Genomic DNA, 16,571 nt, shown 5'->3' with positions numbered 1-16,571 from the left:
CGGATACGACCGACGGTGCCAGCTCCACCTTATTGCCTTTCAGCCAATAGAATCAGCTAATTCCACAGACGATGTTAATCTTGAAAGTAACATATTGCAGGTAACACTTAACTTTATACTGTCCTTATTAATTGCATTTGTAAAAGTAAAGTGTTATCCATATTCACTACATTCATTATGTATAATCAAAATATAAGTGACATAAGTGAATTGTCAGAGAGCATTTTTCTAAAATTGAAGAGCAGTTGTTCTATCATGTAGGCCTAGAGTATTAAACAAACCAAACAGTAGATTAGTTGAGAAACTTTGACATTGCCTTGATCCTTCATGAGATCTTGCCCTGCAAATTCTTCATCACTAAACTGTAACCAAGCCAACCCCAAGGTTACCAGGTTACCAGGAGAAACTCCCCTTTTCAAACAATACTGAGGACACTGTACAGGACAGATCTCAGATCTCAGGACAAAAATGATTAATTCTACCCCCATTTGTTTGATGAAGCGTCTGACTTCTACCTCCCACTCAGGGATTTCCCATTTCAATTTCCTGTGAGGTAATGCAGACAGAGTTGGCTCTCCAACAAGTGCTTGCCATTTATCACCAGAGAAAAGCTTTGCAGCATTATCTCGACAGACAGACAGGCTCAATGCACTCAAGAGAGCGTTGAGTCCCAAGGCCTTTCCTCTCAAAGGAGAATTCTTCAAGGAGAACAGAGCCATGTTAAGAATATCCCAGCAAGAATCTCCATGCTCAGGGCTCTATTCACTTTACTGGGCTATTATGTATATTCTTCTCTTACCCTTCAAAGGATGCTATTATTAACTAATATATTACACAACTTTTTGAGTTCCCTCTTGGCTTTTCTCTATCTTCGACATGCTCGTGTACCACTGAATTCACTAACTTTCTATGTTCTGAACTTGCTTCGCTTCCCACATCTGTTTTCAGGAGCTTTTGAATGTGACACAAGGTTAAATTACTTTGGCCAAGCAGTACTGATGAACGGAAGTGTAGAGAAAATAAAGATAGACACGTGTCTATGTGTGACATAACTCTCTGCTGTGTCTTGGTGAGAGCTGTGACCTTCAGACACTTCCTCACACCTGTGTGTGGACAAAAAAAAKAACAATGTTCCACATCAGCAGGCTCTATACAGACAGACAGACAGACAGACAGACAGACAGACAGACAGACAGACAGACAGACAGACAGACAGACAGACAGACAGACAGACAGAGGAGAGAGAGAGAGAGAGAGAGAAGAAAGATATGCCGAAAGAGATGAGACATAGAGAGATGAGACACACACGCATGCACACACTACAACAGACACAAACATGAAGGTCCACATTGTTTGTGCGTGTACAGAAAGCTGGAGGCTAATCAAACCTAGTGTAAGTTCAAAGCTGTCTGTGTCTAATTACCCAGGGGAGTGGTCCTACAGGGTACTTTATCTGTTGCTGGTTTTAGGATCATCTTGATGTCATCTAAATACAGGACTGGAGATCATCATGGCCTAAGGAGGGTCTAATAGTAGCCACCTTTACATGATTAGAAAAGACACATGGACAAGTATTATACCAATGGTTACAAATTATTAGGGCTATGTTCCAAATCAAAGGAAAATCATATTTTTTCCCCCATACTTATTTTTCCCAGGCCATGCCATGAATTTATACCTCACAATTTTCAGTGTTCAGAAATAAAATGCCCTTAGTGTGAAGGTCAGAGGTGTTAGGAAAGTACAGTAGAGACCTAGGACCTATAAGGYCTGAGGTCACTACTTTAATCTGTGTGGGAAGGTCTGGGAATGTGTCTGAGAACAAACCATGGCTGGGTTTCTGTTTAATGTCACTTTGTGAAATCTGCTGATGTAAAATACATTTGATTGATTGATTGATTGGTATTTAGTGATTTAAGCATACACAGACACCACAGGTACAGATACAGACAAAGACACGACAGACACATGGACACGCACATGTGCTTATGTGCGGGCGGCATGTGTGTGTATTGAGAGGCTGTGTTGTATTACTACCATCTGATTCCAAACAACGATATTAACTGCAAATATGGAGAAAACAAACCTACAAATATGGAATAACCACCAATTCAATTACATTGACTTGATAAATAGCATCCAGAACAAGATGATGACCTGACATATTTCACAGTGACAGATTCTCCAACCACTCCCAGAATAAATGTGCTCTGATAAATATGAGTGTGCAGTCTGCACAGCTCCACAGGTTAGCTGAAAGAAACAGCTACACTTGCTCTAATGCATAATTCAGAGGTTTCTCTCTCTGCACTGCTAAAGGGGGGCAATGTCAACGCTCTGCAATGGAACCCTGCATACAAAGGTGGTTTTAGTACCAAGCCACAGAGGGGTGATCTGTCTCTGGCTGATACCACTTAGAGGGCATGGTACAGGTCTCCGGTGGATGATATTGGGTGCAGGGACGCTGAAAGACCACAGGGCACGAGGCAATGGTCCAGGTGGGACACTGCGGCTTATTCTTACCCCAGGCAAAACACTTTATCTGGACAGTTCCCATGAAAACGAGATATTTACACCTACTCAGCAGTCTGCTCCAGCTTGAGTATTGCCAAAAGGTGAGTGAGTAAGGGAAGAGCAGTCGTGTATGAATTGTTGATAAGGTAAGATTGAGCTTCATAACATCAAAATGAATAAAGATAAATAGATGTCCACTGAGCGATTCTAACTCAATAAAGCGTATAAGAAATTCATTACCGAAAGAAGTTCCATCTGATAATAAAATTAGTCAACTTACCTTTTAGAGAGTTGTTTGCTCTTCTTCTTTCAACAGTGATACGTGGAATTGGAGTTGTGAATGAATGTGTGTTCCTAGCACCTGGGCTCTGTAGACAGGTGTTTGCCGGGTTTAAAACAGAACCCGCCTACGTGAGGGATCCTTGGAGATAGTAAACAGTAACTAAATCAGGTGAGTTGGAGAGAACACACAACACACACATCACACCCATCAAAACAGACCACATTAGAGAAGCAACAAACGTACCACCATTTAAACCCCGCTAGACAGTTCTACTGTCAGAGATGTCGATCTAAATGACAATGAGGGTGTAGTTAATACATTACACAACAGTGAACACCGTGCTTTTAAAACAATCAATATAACGCTCATAATAACCACTATATGAATAGATCTGTTTTTCTGGCATCCAATTAGTGCTGAACCAATGACCGTGACATATTACAGAGGATCTACATCTTACATGGGAAAACATGAGATTTAGTGGGCTATGTAATTTAACCTGAGATCTGGGGGAATTTCCACACATCTGGTTCATGTAGGCTGCTYCAATATATCTGATGTTATTTCTGTGATGAGGGATACTCTGCCAAACACCATTGGTTTTGTAAAGATAAAATGCTAACATGGTAAATTAACTGTCCTTGTATGTTAGATCCCCAACATACCTACTATATGGGTACAACACAAACTGTCTGGACACGAATACAACTGGTTCCATTTGGTTATAATTTTTCTGAGGGGCAAGACCAACCTTATTACATTGAGGGTACACAGTGCAATATCTACTGTACTTACCAATAATCATTTCCCTGTGAGCATAAAAATCTGTCATGTCATTTCCAGGAACAGCACTTTTAAAACACAAGGTATTCTGGCTTGGCACTGTCAGATCCTTCCGCTTGGTAGAATGATAGCGCTCTCCCACTTTCTCTCTCTTTGTCTCTCTCGCTCTTCACTTATGCTACTAAAGAAACATTCTTGAGTTTAACAGAMCCCCCTGGATCTGTTGACAACAGTCATTGCTAAAATAATTCCGCTCGCTCTGTACAATACACCGGAGAGTTGGCACAAAAATGTAATATAGATTAAAGGACTTGTACAAACTAGCTGGAGCCTCAGCACACTACTTACTTGAATGCATATTCATGGCGCCCCACAGTCATAACATTGGCTTTGTATTCCCATGACAGGAAGTCAACAGTACAGGCTGGACTAGACCATGGTCACAGTACTGCACATTTTAGAGAAACCTACCAACCAGTAATTGCTGAGACCCTCATAGACAAACCAAACACAGGCAGTTAAACAATAAAGAATGGGGGGCGTTAGAGTTAGATSCACAAAAAAATACACACAGCATAAACCAGTTCTTTATGGTATGGTGGGGAAAGTGCCATAATTACAAAGTGACAATAACGAAAGCAATGTGAGCTTAATGGCAGAGACATATCCTTTCATTGATTGGAGCATAATAGGCATCATAGCTTGTTACATCAAGGTCAGGTTTGTGTATGAAAACGATGTATTAGCATAAGATGTGCTCATAGGAATGGATGAGCTGTGTCAGTGACTTTACTTCCTCTGATCCTTCCCTTGTCTCATCTCATACATTAATCATACATTTCATATCGTAGAATTAAACTATGTGACTTATTATGCAGACATGACATATAAATATGAACATTTGCTGGGAGAAATGGCTTGCCTGGAGCATATAAAGTGGTATGATTTGTAATAAAGAGGTATGTTTTATTTAGGTCACAATTGCATTATAATTCATAATCATTTATGATTCAAAGGTACAATAAGTACTTGCATATTAAACAAAAGCATGTATGATTTCTTATTATAATACTTGTTAAGATCATTTAAAAGTAGAAAAAAATGAAAAAATACATAGACTTATCAAAAGATCAACAATGAGGGAAATGTGGAATAAGATATATATAAACACAGCAAAAAAAGAAACGTCCCTTTTGCAGTACCCTGTCGTTCAAAGATAATTCGCAAAAATACAAATAACTTCACAGKTCTTCATTGTAAAGGATTTAAACACTGTTTCCCATGCTTGTTCAATGAACCATAAACAATTAATGAACATGCACCTGTGGAACGGTCGTTAAGACACTAACAGCTTACAGACGGTAGGCAATTAAGGTCACAGTTATGAAAACTTAGGACACTAAAGAGGCCTTTCTACTGACTCTGAAACACACCAAAAGAAAGATGCCCAGGGTCCCTGCTCATCTGCGTGAACGTGCCTTAGGCATGCTTGCCAGGAGGCATGAGGACTGCAGATGTGGCAGGGCAATAAACTGCAATGTCCATATTGTGAGACGCTTAGACAGTGTTACAGGGAGACAGGACGGACAGCTGACCGTCCTCATGCAGTGGCAGACACGTGTAACAGCACCTGCACAGGATCGGTACATCTGAACGTCACACCTGCGGGACAGGTACAGGATGGCAACAACAACTGCCCGAGTTACGCCAGGAACGCCCAATCCGTCCATCAGTGCTCAGACTGTCCGCAATAGGCTGAGAGAGGCTGGACTGAGGGCTTTAGGCCTGTTGTAAGTCAAGTCCTCACCAGACACCACCGGCAACAACGTCGCCTATGGGCAAAATCCACCATCGCTGGACAGACAGGACTGGAAAAAGATGCTGTTCACTGACGAGTCGTGTTGTTGTCTCACCCAGGAGTGATGGTCAGATTCGCGTTTATTGTTGACGGAATAAGCGTTACACCGAGGCTGGACTTGAATCATTTGGAGGTGGAGGTGCCTCATGGTCTGGGCGGTGTGTAACAGCATCAAATCGGACTGAGCTTGTTTTGTCAGTTGCAGGCACTTCAATGCTGTGCGTTACAGGGACATCTTCCTCCCTTATGTGGTACCTTCCTGCAGGCTCATTCCTGAACATGACCCTCCACTAATGACAATGCACCAGCATACTGCTCGTTTGTGCATGATTTCTGCAAGACAGGAATGCCATGGCCGCGAAGAGCAGGATCTCAATCCATTGAGCACGTTGGGACCTGTTGGATCGGAGGGTGAGGGCTAGGGCCATTCCCCCCAGAAATGTCTGGGAACTTGCAGGTGCCTTGGTGGAAGAGTGGGGTAACATCTCATAGCAGGAATGGGCAAATCTGGTGCAGTCCATGAGGAGGAGATGCACTGCAGTACTTAATGCAGCTGGTGGCCACACCAGATACTGACTGTAACTTTTTGATTTTGACCCCCTTTGTTCAGGGACTAATTATTCAATTTCTGTATCAATGTTTGTGGAACTTGTTCAGTTTATGTCTCAGTTGTTGAATCTTGTTATGTTCATACAAATATTTACACATGTTAAGTTTGCTGAAAATAAACGCAGTTGACAGTGAGAGGACGTTTCTTTTTTTGCTGAGTTTCTAAATTGTTACATAAATATAATACATATATAATGTTCAAATAATCCTTTATTTTAACACCTGAGAATCATAATACAATCTGGATCATCAGATATTCACAATCAGACTAAAGTTTCAATCCCTTTTCACTGGAGGATATTATTTGGACAATAAAACATTTAACGTTAACATTGAATTTTTTACATTTAATTAAATCTAAACTAATATGATTCCAAAATAAATTCTGAATGGCATCGGTTACATTGGTGTGGAATTCCCTTTTAGCGAAAGGTTGGATGGAACCATGACAAAGTAAGCACCGTCAATGAAAATGTCCTGCTGATATTCTCAAGCATCATTTATGAAAATGGCAAATGTAGCAAATATGGCTTTTGTCCTCTGAATCTATCTAAGGTACCAATGTCATCCACCCGCCAAACAAATAAAATAAACACGAGAATAACCTCACATGTGTACAGTAAAGTTGATATACTAAACTTCCTTATAACATCACAGTCACTTACATTATTCATTTTGGGATAAGTATCTTATCATGTCAAAAGAATCATACAATTATTATAGTTTTTTTCTATTATTTGTCATTCATTTTCTATAAACAGTCGTATAAAAAACTCGAATGAAGGGCATTGGTTGCAAACAGTATATAAGAAAAAGAAAAACACATTCAAAACAGAAAGTACCCTGATATTCTCAAAACACTTACATCAGACAGAACAAATGATGGACTGACTGTTGAAGGGCAAATAAGATAAAGGCTGAGAAAAAAAGCTAAGTTGTTTGAGTGGAGCAGTTCTTAGAGGCAGCAGTTCTTAGAGGCAGCAGTTTCTTAGAGGCAGCAGTTCTTAGAGTAAGCAGTTGTTAGAGGCAGCATTTGGACACCTAGACCTTTAAGGCATCAACCAATCTCTATGGAGCAGTGGTGTTGTTGTAGGCTGAGGTAAACTCTGCTTGATTATGTAGTTATAGCCATGGGAATACGGCCTCTCTCTCAAAACTAAGGAATAACGGCTATTCCCTGTCACAAACACTGAGAGACCCAGAACAAAAGCAAAAGGTGAGTCTTTCTGATGCTTTGAAGCACATCTCTCTGGATTCTATTAGCCTGCAGCTCTTCCTCTTCTAGCTGTGTCTATGCTCTGGCCTTAAAGCCCCAGGGGCAACCACTGTCTATTCCCCTGACACACTCCTCTGGGTGGGTGACACCTTGTACTTCCACGGAAAAGTATGAACGTTAAGCTCTGCATCACTACTTTCATGTCATTCCTTCACTCTCTCAGCAAAAATATTCAAAGTATGTCCCACCAAGGCAGGGGTTGTTTTGTTTCTCTCTCTCTCTCTCTTCTCTCTCTCTCTCTCTCCTCTCTCTCTCTCCTCTCTCTCTCTCTCTCTCTCTCTCTCTCTCTCTCTCTCTCTCTCTCTCTCTCTCTCTCGTCTCTCTCTCTCATCTCTCTCTCTCTCTCTCGTCTCTTCTCTCTCTCTCTCTCTTCTCTCTCTCTCTCTCCTCTCTTCTCTCTTCTCTCTTTCTCTCTCTACTCTCTCTCTCTCTCTCTGTCTCTCTCTCTCTTCTCTCTCTCTCTCTCTCTCTCTCTCTCTCTTCTCCTTCTCCTCTACTCTCTCTCTCTCTCTCCTCTCTCTCTCTCTCTCTCCTCTCTCTCTTCTCCTCTCTCTCTCTCTCTCCTCTCTCTCTCTCTCTCCTCTCTCTCTCTCTCTCTCTTCTCTCTCTCTCTCATTCCTGTCTACTGATTCTTGAACTCCTCAACTGTACAGGCGATGGCTATCTCTTTAAGCACTCATTCCCATTCCTCTCTGCATATGGCCCATCTCAGGGTTGTTCCTCTGTGGTAGAAACACCTGGCTGGGTCTGCCTCTGCAGCAGCTGCCTGTGCTAGCCTCGACAGCACCAGCACTCACTCTGTCCCAGATCGACCTTTACAGCGCGCTGCGCTACGGTTCACTACACCGTCTCTGTACCAGAGCTGTACATGGCTGTCTCTCCCATCTGCCTTAGAGAGCAAAAGCACCTGACTAATGTACCAGCCCACTGATCACCGCTGGCGACTGTGTAGACCAGGTAATTAGACCAGCCTAAACAGCCTTCACACTAAGACCCAGGTAGGAACATACAGTAGCACTTACTACACTGGTTGATAAACACTCAGGCACTGAACAAGGTTGGATAGTGACACCACACGCCATAAGAAAAACCGGTCTGAAGAATGCCGAGACCTTAACACAGCTACAAGTGTAAAAGAGGAAGTACATACAAAGTGCCCACGTCCGTACACACAAACGTGAAGCAAAACTGACAGTCTCCCTTCTGCCTCAGAAGACATAGAAGAGCCAGGCTGCAACTCTGCCACAATATGAGAGAAACAACAACGCAAGAAACACAATATGTTGTGTGAATATGTTAAATATTTCTAAGGCACATTTTTATGTTCTAGTTAATGCAATGCGAATAGATGTCCATGGTGTTTGTTGCAGAGAAAGAAAACACAATCCTTAAATTATCTTACAATAAAAAAATAAATGTTGAGTATATAGTATAATAAATAAGTCATTTACCATGTTATGTACAGTACTTACACCTGTTCTATTGACATATTTACACATTGGAGGGAATAGAGGTCGTTTGGAGGATGGAATCCTCATTACTGTAGCACCACTGAGAGGTTGGACATCTTGGCTTGAAGAGAGCTGTGAAGAGAGAAAGGGATGCCAAAATCACATACTTTACTATACTATACAAACACATGTTTAGGATGAGGAGGGGTATGGTGGTACATATAATAACAGACTGAAGCTATAAAACACGATCTATTTCTAAAGAATAGTTAGTATTACACACACCTGGTTAAACACTGTAGATTTAGGCCACTGTGATGAGCAGGTAAGAGCCGGAGGACGGAGTGCATTTCCCACAGTAACCCCCACACATTCCTGTTACTCTGCTMCCATCCTGTGGACAAACGAGGAACAATATTTACTCGGCTATAATGCAGTTGTTTTTTATTTATCGCTTTGGTGCAAAGTATGTGGTACATTTTCACAACTCTTAGTACAAAATTCAAAACAGATCATCAAAAAGGCAGTTGTTTCAAAACTTTAAGCACGTTTTGAAATAACTAAGTACAACAGACAAAATCATACAGTCACTTTTTCACCAAACTTAATCAAATCAAATCAAATGTTATTTGTCACACGCGCCGAATACAACAGGTACACCTTACAGTGAAATGCTTAATTACAGTGTCAGTGTTTCATCTAGAAATACGTTTCACATTGCAATACATGTTCATATAATGTAATTGCCTTTCACAATGCAATGCTCACATTACTTTTGATATGATTCTCTTCTCTTTAAAAATAATTGTACTATTACTTAATCTGACTGCTCTTAATTGATAATCACTTAGCCATTTGATAAACCTGTAGATGTTKCATGTAAACCGGTTTGTCTACTARAGATTTTGAGAACTACTCAGTTCACACTGCTTTGTTAAAATTGCAATGGCCAATACAGTACCGTAATATCGTAATATATTGCATTTACGTAGAAGACGTTTTTAACCAAAGTTACAAAAGTCCACACATTTGGTATGTGACCCCAGTGGGAATCGAACACCCAACTCTGGTGTTGCTAGAGCCATGCTCTTATGAACTAAGCCACGTACAGGACCACTACACAAGTACAATACAATACTGTAAAATACAATACACAATCACAATACAGGTGGAAGATGTATGATTGACAACCACATGAGCGTACCACCCTCCTTGAAGCCATGGATGAGGCATGCAATGGTTTCAGTTCAGACCTACAGTATGCCATGCCAAAAGGTTTTTCACCAGGTGCGTGAACCATGAGAATATGTACTGCGATTTTGATGAGAACCTATGGCCAAATGCTCAAGACAGGCATGATGCAAACTAGTGCCTGCTAAACATTGTTTCTTTAATTTATTTCATGTGATTATATTGTGAAAGAAGTCTTCAATGATCACAACTTTGATCACACAAATTATGAAAATGTGATGTTCAGTATATTTTTATGGGTAGTGCAAGTGTATTGGCAAATTTACAGCACTGTAGCATACTACATTCAAAGGACAATTTTGAAACATGTATCTAGCTTTTTTTGTTATTTGATTTTAACGGGCTGTTAAAATAACTACATTAAGAAGATATCATTATGTAGTGTTTGGTGATTAAACCAATGTACTCATTATATTTCACAATGAACTTGTATTTGGTTGTGTGGTTGTGTGGTGAAAGATGTCTGCAAACAAAATGAATGCACAATGAAAGGGTTTGAATGTAAGACTGGCTGCGTTACAAGCGCTACCAGTTTGAGTTTTATACCAACAGTTTTGAGAATTGACCACATACTTGTGAAAATAGTACCAAAGCGATAACACTGTAAACAGGATAGCACATGGTTTAGTGACAGTAACACAAATCACAATGTATCCACTCATATATCATGCACACTCAGTTGAATGTTATTTCAGGGTTTGGTCTATTTTTAGGTTCTCTGTGACTACATTGTAAACGTTTTACACACAAATGTAAAATGTTGTAAATGAGAACTTGTTCTCAACTGGCCTACCTGGTTAAATAAAGGTGAAAAAAATGGGGCCTCTTAATGAATTACATGGAAAAACACAGTAATAAAATATCATTAGCTAAGCACAGACGCAGAACACTCAGCTTAGAAAGGTTTAGAAATACACAGGTAAAACATTTCCCCAGAAATCTATTGCACGGAATGAATAGGAGCGGCATTTCCTCTMAAGTTTGGCAACTCTCATCTTGAGTGCCCTCCAGCACACTTGACTTAAAACAACCAGTGTTCAGCTAACCTTGAGTGTCCAAAGCTCCACTGGCTTTGAGACAGATTCAACCTTTTTCTCCCTGCCAAAAACGGTCTTCAGCCTGATCTCCATTACAAAACCAGGAGGGCCCACTTCACTCGGCAGCTGCCCAATAAGGCTCCTCTCTCACCAGTCACATAACAGCACATTTCCATACATGATTTACCTCAGTGGTTTACCCAAAAGGCTCAGACTTTTCTCTTTCCATCTACGCAGGCCAGCCCCTTTGTCTCATTGGGCCACGGTTCCAGCGGACCTGCTCTCACTTGGGGCCAAAGCCAGGCCTCTGGTACTTTTCATTTTTAATTTAAATAACAGTGGCTAACTGTGAACTTTAACACCTTCTCACCAAGTAACTGTTTTGATTATGCAGAGGTTGTTGACCTTGCTATTCACAAGTCCTCGCTGTTAGAATTAGCTATGGAAAATCGTCCCGATGCTGAATCTAGTTGATGATCCCTGCACTAGTGTTACAGTCGAAAAACAGCATTAAGGCACCAGGGGAGTCTGGGATACAGAGTCCACTTGGGCCAATGCCCAGAGCAGAGGCCCCTCTGAAGCCAAGAGCAAAGGAGGGGGAGAGGGAGGGAAGGATGGAGAGAGGTAGGGTGGGAGGTAGAGAAGAAAGGAGGGAAGGAGGAAAAGTGGAGAATGACGTTGTCTGAAACCAGGAATGTGAATATAAGACGCTAATCTAAATCACTCCGTCCATGAGGCTACGTGAATGTGCATCATATTGTTACCTGGGATTTGTGTATATCAGCAACTGCGTAGTTTCCTTGTGAGATCCACTTGGTTTCCTCAGCTAGCTGGAAGCCTGTCCCTGAAAGGTTGATGCTGAATCGACCCTGAGGAACCATAGAAGTAGGGAGGAAAGAAGAGAAAGAGAAAAGAGAGAGAGAGCGAGAGAGAGAGGGGGAGATATCAGCACCCCCCACCACGCCAACCACAGAAAGCAGTAGAGAGCAGTTCACTAACATGCAGCAGCTGCATTTACGTTTCATCAAAGCCCAGCTGATATAAGCCAGACAAAACCCAGTGACAAATAGCAGACGCTTTACGGTACCAACAGCTATAAACAGAGGGGGGAAGATAATTCAGCCAGAGGTAAGCATCTACAGTCGAGTGTCTCTTGAAACTCTCGTATGGAAGCATAAATATTAGTCAAGTTCACAGAGCATGGTGTAGTGCAGCGTTTCCCAAACTCAATCCTCGGGACCCCAAGGGATGCACATTTTGTTTTTTGCCCGAACACTACACAACTTATTCAAATTATCAAAGCTTGGTGATTAGTTGGTTATTTGAATCAGCTGTGTAGTGCTAGGGCAACAACCAAAACGTTCCCCCAGGGGGGGCCCAAGGACCGAGTTTGGGAAACCCTGGTGTAGTGTATGGCTAATTTAAATGCGTGGATAAGTGGTGTGTTGTGTTGATGGAAATGAAAAACATGTTCACTAACTCTTGGCAAACAATAGAATGTTTCTTTATTAACTTATCCAAACCAACATGTTTTGGCAAATAGCTTTCATTGGGGTCTTTTTGGGTCATTGGAAACACATCTCCTGAAATGACTCGGAAGAGGGTAGGAAAAGTGAGGGGAAAGCAGGTGAATCGGTGTCTTTGAAGGATGTAGGACCGCAGTCTGCGACACTCTGGAGACAAATCATACAGTGCAATCAGAAAGTATTCATACCCCTTGACTTATTACATTTTTGTACATTTTTTGTTGTGTTACAGCCTGAATTCAAAGTTCATTAAATATGTTTTTTTCTCAATCATCTACACACTATACAAAGTAAATTTAAAAAAATCTGAGATTTTTGCAAATTTATTGAGAAGGCAATAGAGAAATATCTCATTTACATTAGTATTCCCACCCCTGAGTCAATTCAATASATGTTAGAATCACCTTTGGCAGGGTTTACAGCTGTGAGTCTTTCTGGGTAAGTCTCTACGAGATTTGCACACCTAAGTCAAAACCGTAACTAGGCCACTCAGCAACATTCAATGTCGTCTTGGTAAGTAACTTCAGTGTATATTTGAACTTGTGTTTGAGGGTTATTGTCCTGCTGAAAGATTAATTAGTCTCCCAGCGTCTGTTGGAAAGCAGACTGAACCAGGTTTTCCTCTAGGATTTTGCCTGTGCTTAGCTGTATACAATTTGTTTTTATCCTAAAAAAACTCCATAGTCCTTGCCGATGACAAGCATACCCATAACATGACGCAGCCACCACCATGCTTGAAAATATGAAGACTGGTACTCTGGTGATGTGTTGTATTTACCCCAAACATAATGGTTTGTATTCAGGACATAAACATAATTTCTTTACCACATATTTGTAGTTTTACTTTAGTGCCTTATTGCAAACACTGTCAATTAGGTATAATGACATAATAACATAATGTTAATTTCTTTGACACATTGTTTGCAGTTTTACTTTAGTGCTTTATTGCAAACAGGATGCATGTTTTGGAATATTTTTTATTCTGTACAACCTTCCTTCTTTTCACTCTGTCATTTAGGTTAGTATTGTGGAATAACAACGTTGTTGATCCATCCTCAGTTTTCTCCTGTCACAGCCATTAACCTCTGTAAATGTTTTAAAGTCACCATTGGCCTCATGGTGAATTCCCTGAGCGGTTTCCTTCCTGTCCGGCAACTGAGTTAGGAAGGATGCCTGTATCTTTGTATCTTTGTAGTGACTGGGTGTATTGATACACCATCCAAATTGTAATGCATAAGTTCACCATGCTCAAAGGGATATTCAATGTCTAGTTTTTTTKTTTTTTACCCATCTACTAATAGGTACCCTTCTAGGTGAGACATTGGAAAACCTCCCTGGTCTTTGTGGTTAAATCTGTGTTTGAAATTCWCTGCTCGACGGAGGAACCTTACAGATGTGTGGGGTAGAGATGAGGTAGTCATTCAAAAATGATGTTAAACACTATTGTTGCACACAGAGTGAGTCCATGCAACTTGTGACTTGTTAAGACATTTTTTTAAACCTGAACTTATTTAGGCTTGCCATAACATAGGGGTTGAATACTTATTGACTCAAGACATTTCAGCTTATCATTTTTTACTCATGAACAAAAATGTCATGAACAAAAATTGCACTTTGACATTATGGGGTATTGTGTGTAGGCCAGTGACACAAAATCTCAATTGAATCCATTTTATATTCAGGCTGCAACACAACAACATACTTTCTGAAGGCACTGTACGTGCTGCACATTGGGAGCTGGATGGGACTGTGGGAAAGGTGACACATACACATACAGTAGAACCCCTTCTTCCACTGGCTGGAGCTTGTGCTTGCACACACACACACGTGTACACATACACACAGACACCCTCCACAGCCTTGTACCGGTGCACTCCCTCACACCACAGGAGGTTGGTGGCACATTAATTGGGGAGGACAGGCTCATGGTAATGGCTGGAGCGGAATAGGTGGAATGGTATCAAATACATCAAATACATGGTTTCCATGCGCTTGGTACCATTACATTTGCTCCTGTACCTCACACACTCCCCTGTCTCTGATATGAGGGCAGACCCCAGATGAGGGAGACGTTGCACAACACCAGAAAGACATGGGACTAATACAGTCTCACATACAGCATCTGTGGTGAGGGGAGAGAGTAGAGGGATAGCACATGGTGTGTCGGTTTGCCAGCTGTAGACAGGGTGTATCTGGTGTGTGTGTGTGTGTGTGTGTGTGTGTGTGTGGTGTGCTGTGGTGTGTGGTGTGTGTGTGTGTGTGTGTGTGTGTGTGTGTGTGTGTGTGTGTCAGCCGTCTCCTCTCACAGACTAACAGGATCTGATCTGCAGACACTGGCACAGGCAGGGAGTGTTTCCAAATCTCCCCTCAGACAGACGGGCCTCTCTGTCCTCAGGCCATGTGTGTCTGCTCTGCTCGGTCCCCACTCACAGAACACACCCCTGCTCTCTCTGTCCTCAGGCCATGTGTGTCTGCTCTGCTCGGTCCCCACTCACAGAACACACCCCTGCTCTCTCTGTTCACAGTATCACCACACTCAGCATCTGACTAAACTCTTGAGCATTAGGCTCTGCTGGAACTAAGCACACATTGAACTCAACAGCACAATTATACGGTCAGACACACTACCGAAGACACAGCTGGTAAACAAGATGAACCAAGACTAGTTAAGTCCATACAAGTCCTTAGTCCTAACCTCAGAACTCACGCCCTAGTGAAGACTTGAGTCAAACCTTTTTATTCTCCACTAGTTCTCTCCCAGTGGCTCCCTGGCCATGCAGTTCTTACCTGTGGACACCGGGCAGCGCTGTAGCAGTCTCCAGCTGTGGCAAAGGGAACTCTGTGGCCGTCGCGTGTGAAAGCAAACTGCCAGTCTATGGCTGAACGACAAGAGAGAGAAACAATGAAAGGACATATTAGTAAACATGACAGAAGCTTGGTGAAAAATGAGTCGGGAACATAYCTCGGTCTGTTTGACTGGTCAGCATAACTACGACAGCTCATATAACATCAAAAGAACAGCCTACATCTTCCAAAATGAGTACACTTTCACATAACCTGAATCCAGTCTTGCTTTTAGGGGTCACCATAATGGCAATATCAGTATAATTCCATCTACTTAGTGCAATTTAAACTGATRCCCCCCAGGCCCTTTAATTGTGTGCTCCTAAAAGACATCTTGATCCCATTAACCCCACTCTGCTTGGACTTAAATGTCTATGTGAGGATAGAGAGGAGTGGGGAGGAGGCTCTGACTTCCAAGCATGTTGGGGAGCCAAGCATGGTACTCTGACACTAGCTGGTTAGCATTGACATTCAGGTTAGTGTAATGAAATCTGATGTAGCGTGTGTGTGTGTGTGTTTCAATAATTGGTAGGCTAGTCTATGTGGCCTTGCTGAATGTGTTCTGCAGCTGATTCGGGCCCACTCACTGATGATGTGCATCTTGCTGAGGTCCAGTCGTACTCTGGTGAAGGTGGAGAGGCCAGCAGCGGTGTAGTCTCTCCTACACTCACAGTCCTCTCTCCTGGTCCCGTTAGCAGGGCACTGTGTGGGGTCTATCAGTCTGAAGAGAAAAATAGCCACCAAGTTCATATAAAATGTGTCCTCCACACTTTTGACAGTGTTACATGATGATAAATGAAGTAATCCACAGCACCATAGGTTGCTTTACCTGAAGCCAAAGACTTCAGAGTAGTTCTCTCCCTCTCCGGTCATCAAGGTGATGTACTCCAGCGGCCTGTCAGTCTGCATTCCTGCACAGTAGACCTGAGGAGGAAGAGGAGGTGGAGAAGGAGGAAGGAGTGAGGAACGCGCCCAGAAATTAAAATCAAAACCTCTTCAGGACGACACACGCTATTTCTAAACCTGACCTGGGTTGGCCTTCTCAAATGGCCAGCCAGCCAGCCAGCCAGCCAGCCAGCCAGCCAGCCAGCCAGCCAGCCAGCCAGCCAGCCAGCCAGCCAGCCAGACAACGACAGCAG

At 42.1% G+C, this 16,571-nt stretch overlaps 1 protein-coding gene across 1 annotated transcript in view; it reads right to left on the bottom strand.

Moving 5' to 3' along the window:
- Nucleotides 1-7,957: 7,957 nt before the first annotated feature.
- LOC111969944 (A disintegrin and metalloproteinase with thrombospondin motifs 9) overlaps nt 7,958-16,571 on the bottom strand; it is a 67,383-nt gene continuing 58,769 nt past the window's right edge. The window contains exons 35-40 of the mRNA XM_023996342.2: nt 16,262-16,356; nt 16,020-16,153; nt 15,376-15,467; nt 11,827-11,931; nt 9,060-9,168; nt 7,958-8,906 (exon numbers count right to left, since the gene is read on the bottom strand). Of these exons, the coding sequence (XP_023852110.1) occupies nt 9,079-9,168; nt 11,827-11,931; nt 15,376-15,467; nt 16,020-16,153; nt 16,262-16,356 (516 nt within the window). The 3' untranslated portion in view covers nt 7,958-8,906; nt 9,060-9,078. The remainder of the gene's footprint in view (nt 8,907-9,059; nt 9,169-11,826; nt 11,932-15,375; nt 15,468-16,019; nt 16,154-16,261; nt 16,357-16,571) is intronic.

Source organism: Salvelinus sp. IW2-2015, linkage group LG11, assembly GCF_002910315.2.
Source record: "Salvelinus sp. IW2-2015 linkage group LG11, ASM291031v2, whole genome shotgun sequence".
In the NCBI taxonomy this organism is placed as follows: domain Eukaryota; kingdom Metazoa; phylum Chordata; class Actinopteri; order Salmoniformes; family Salmonidae; genus Salvelinus; species Salvelinus sp. IW2-2015.
This window is presented reverse-complemented; position numbering and strand designations above follow the sequence as displayed.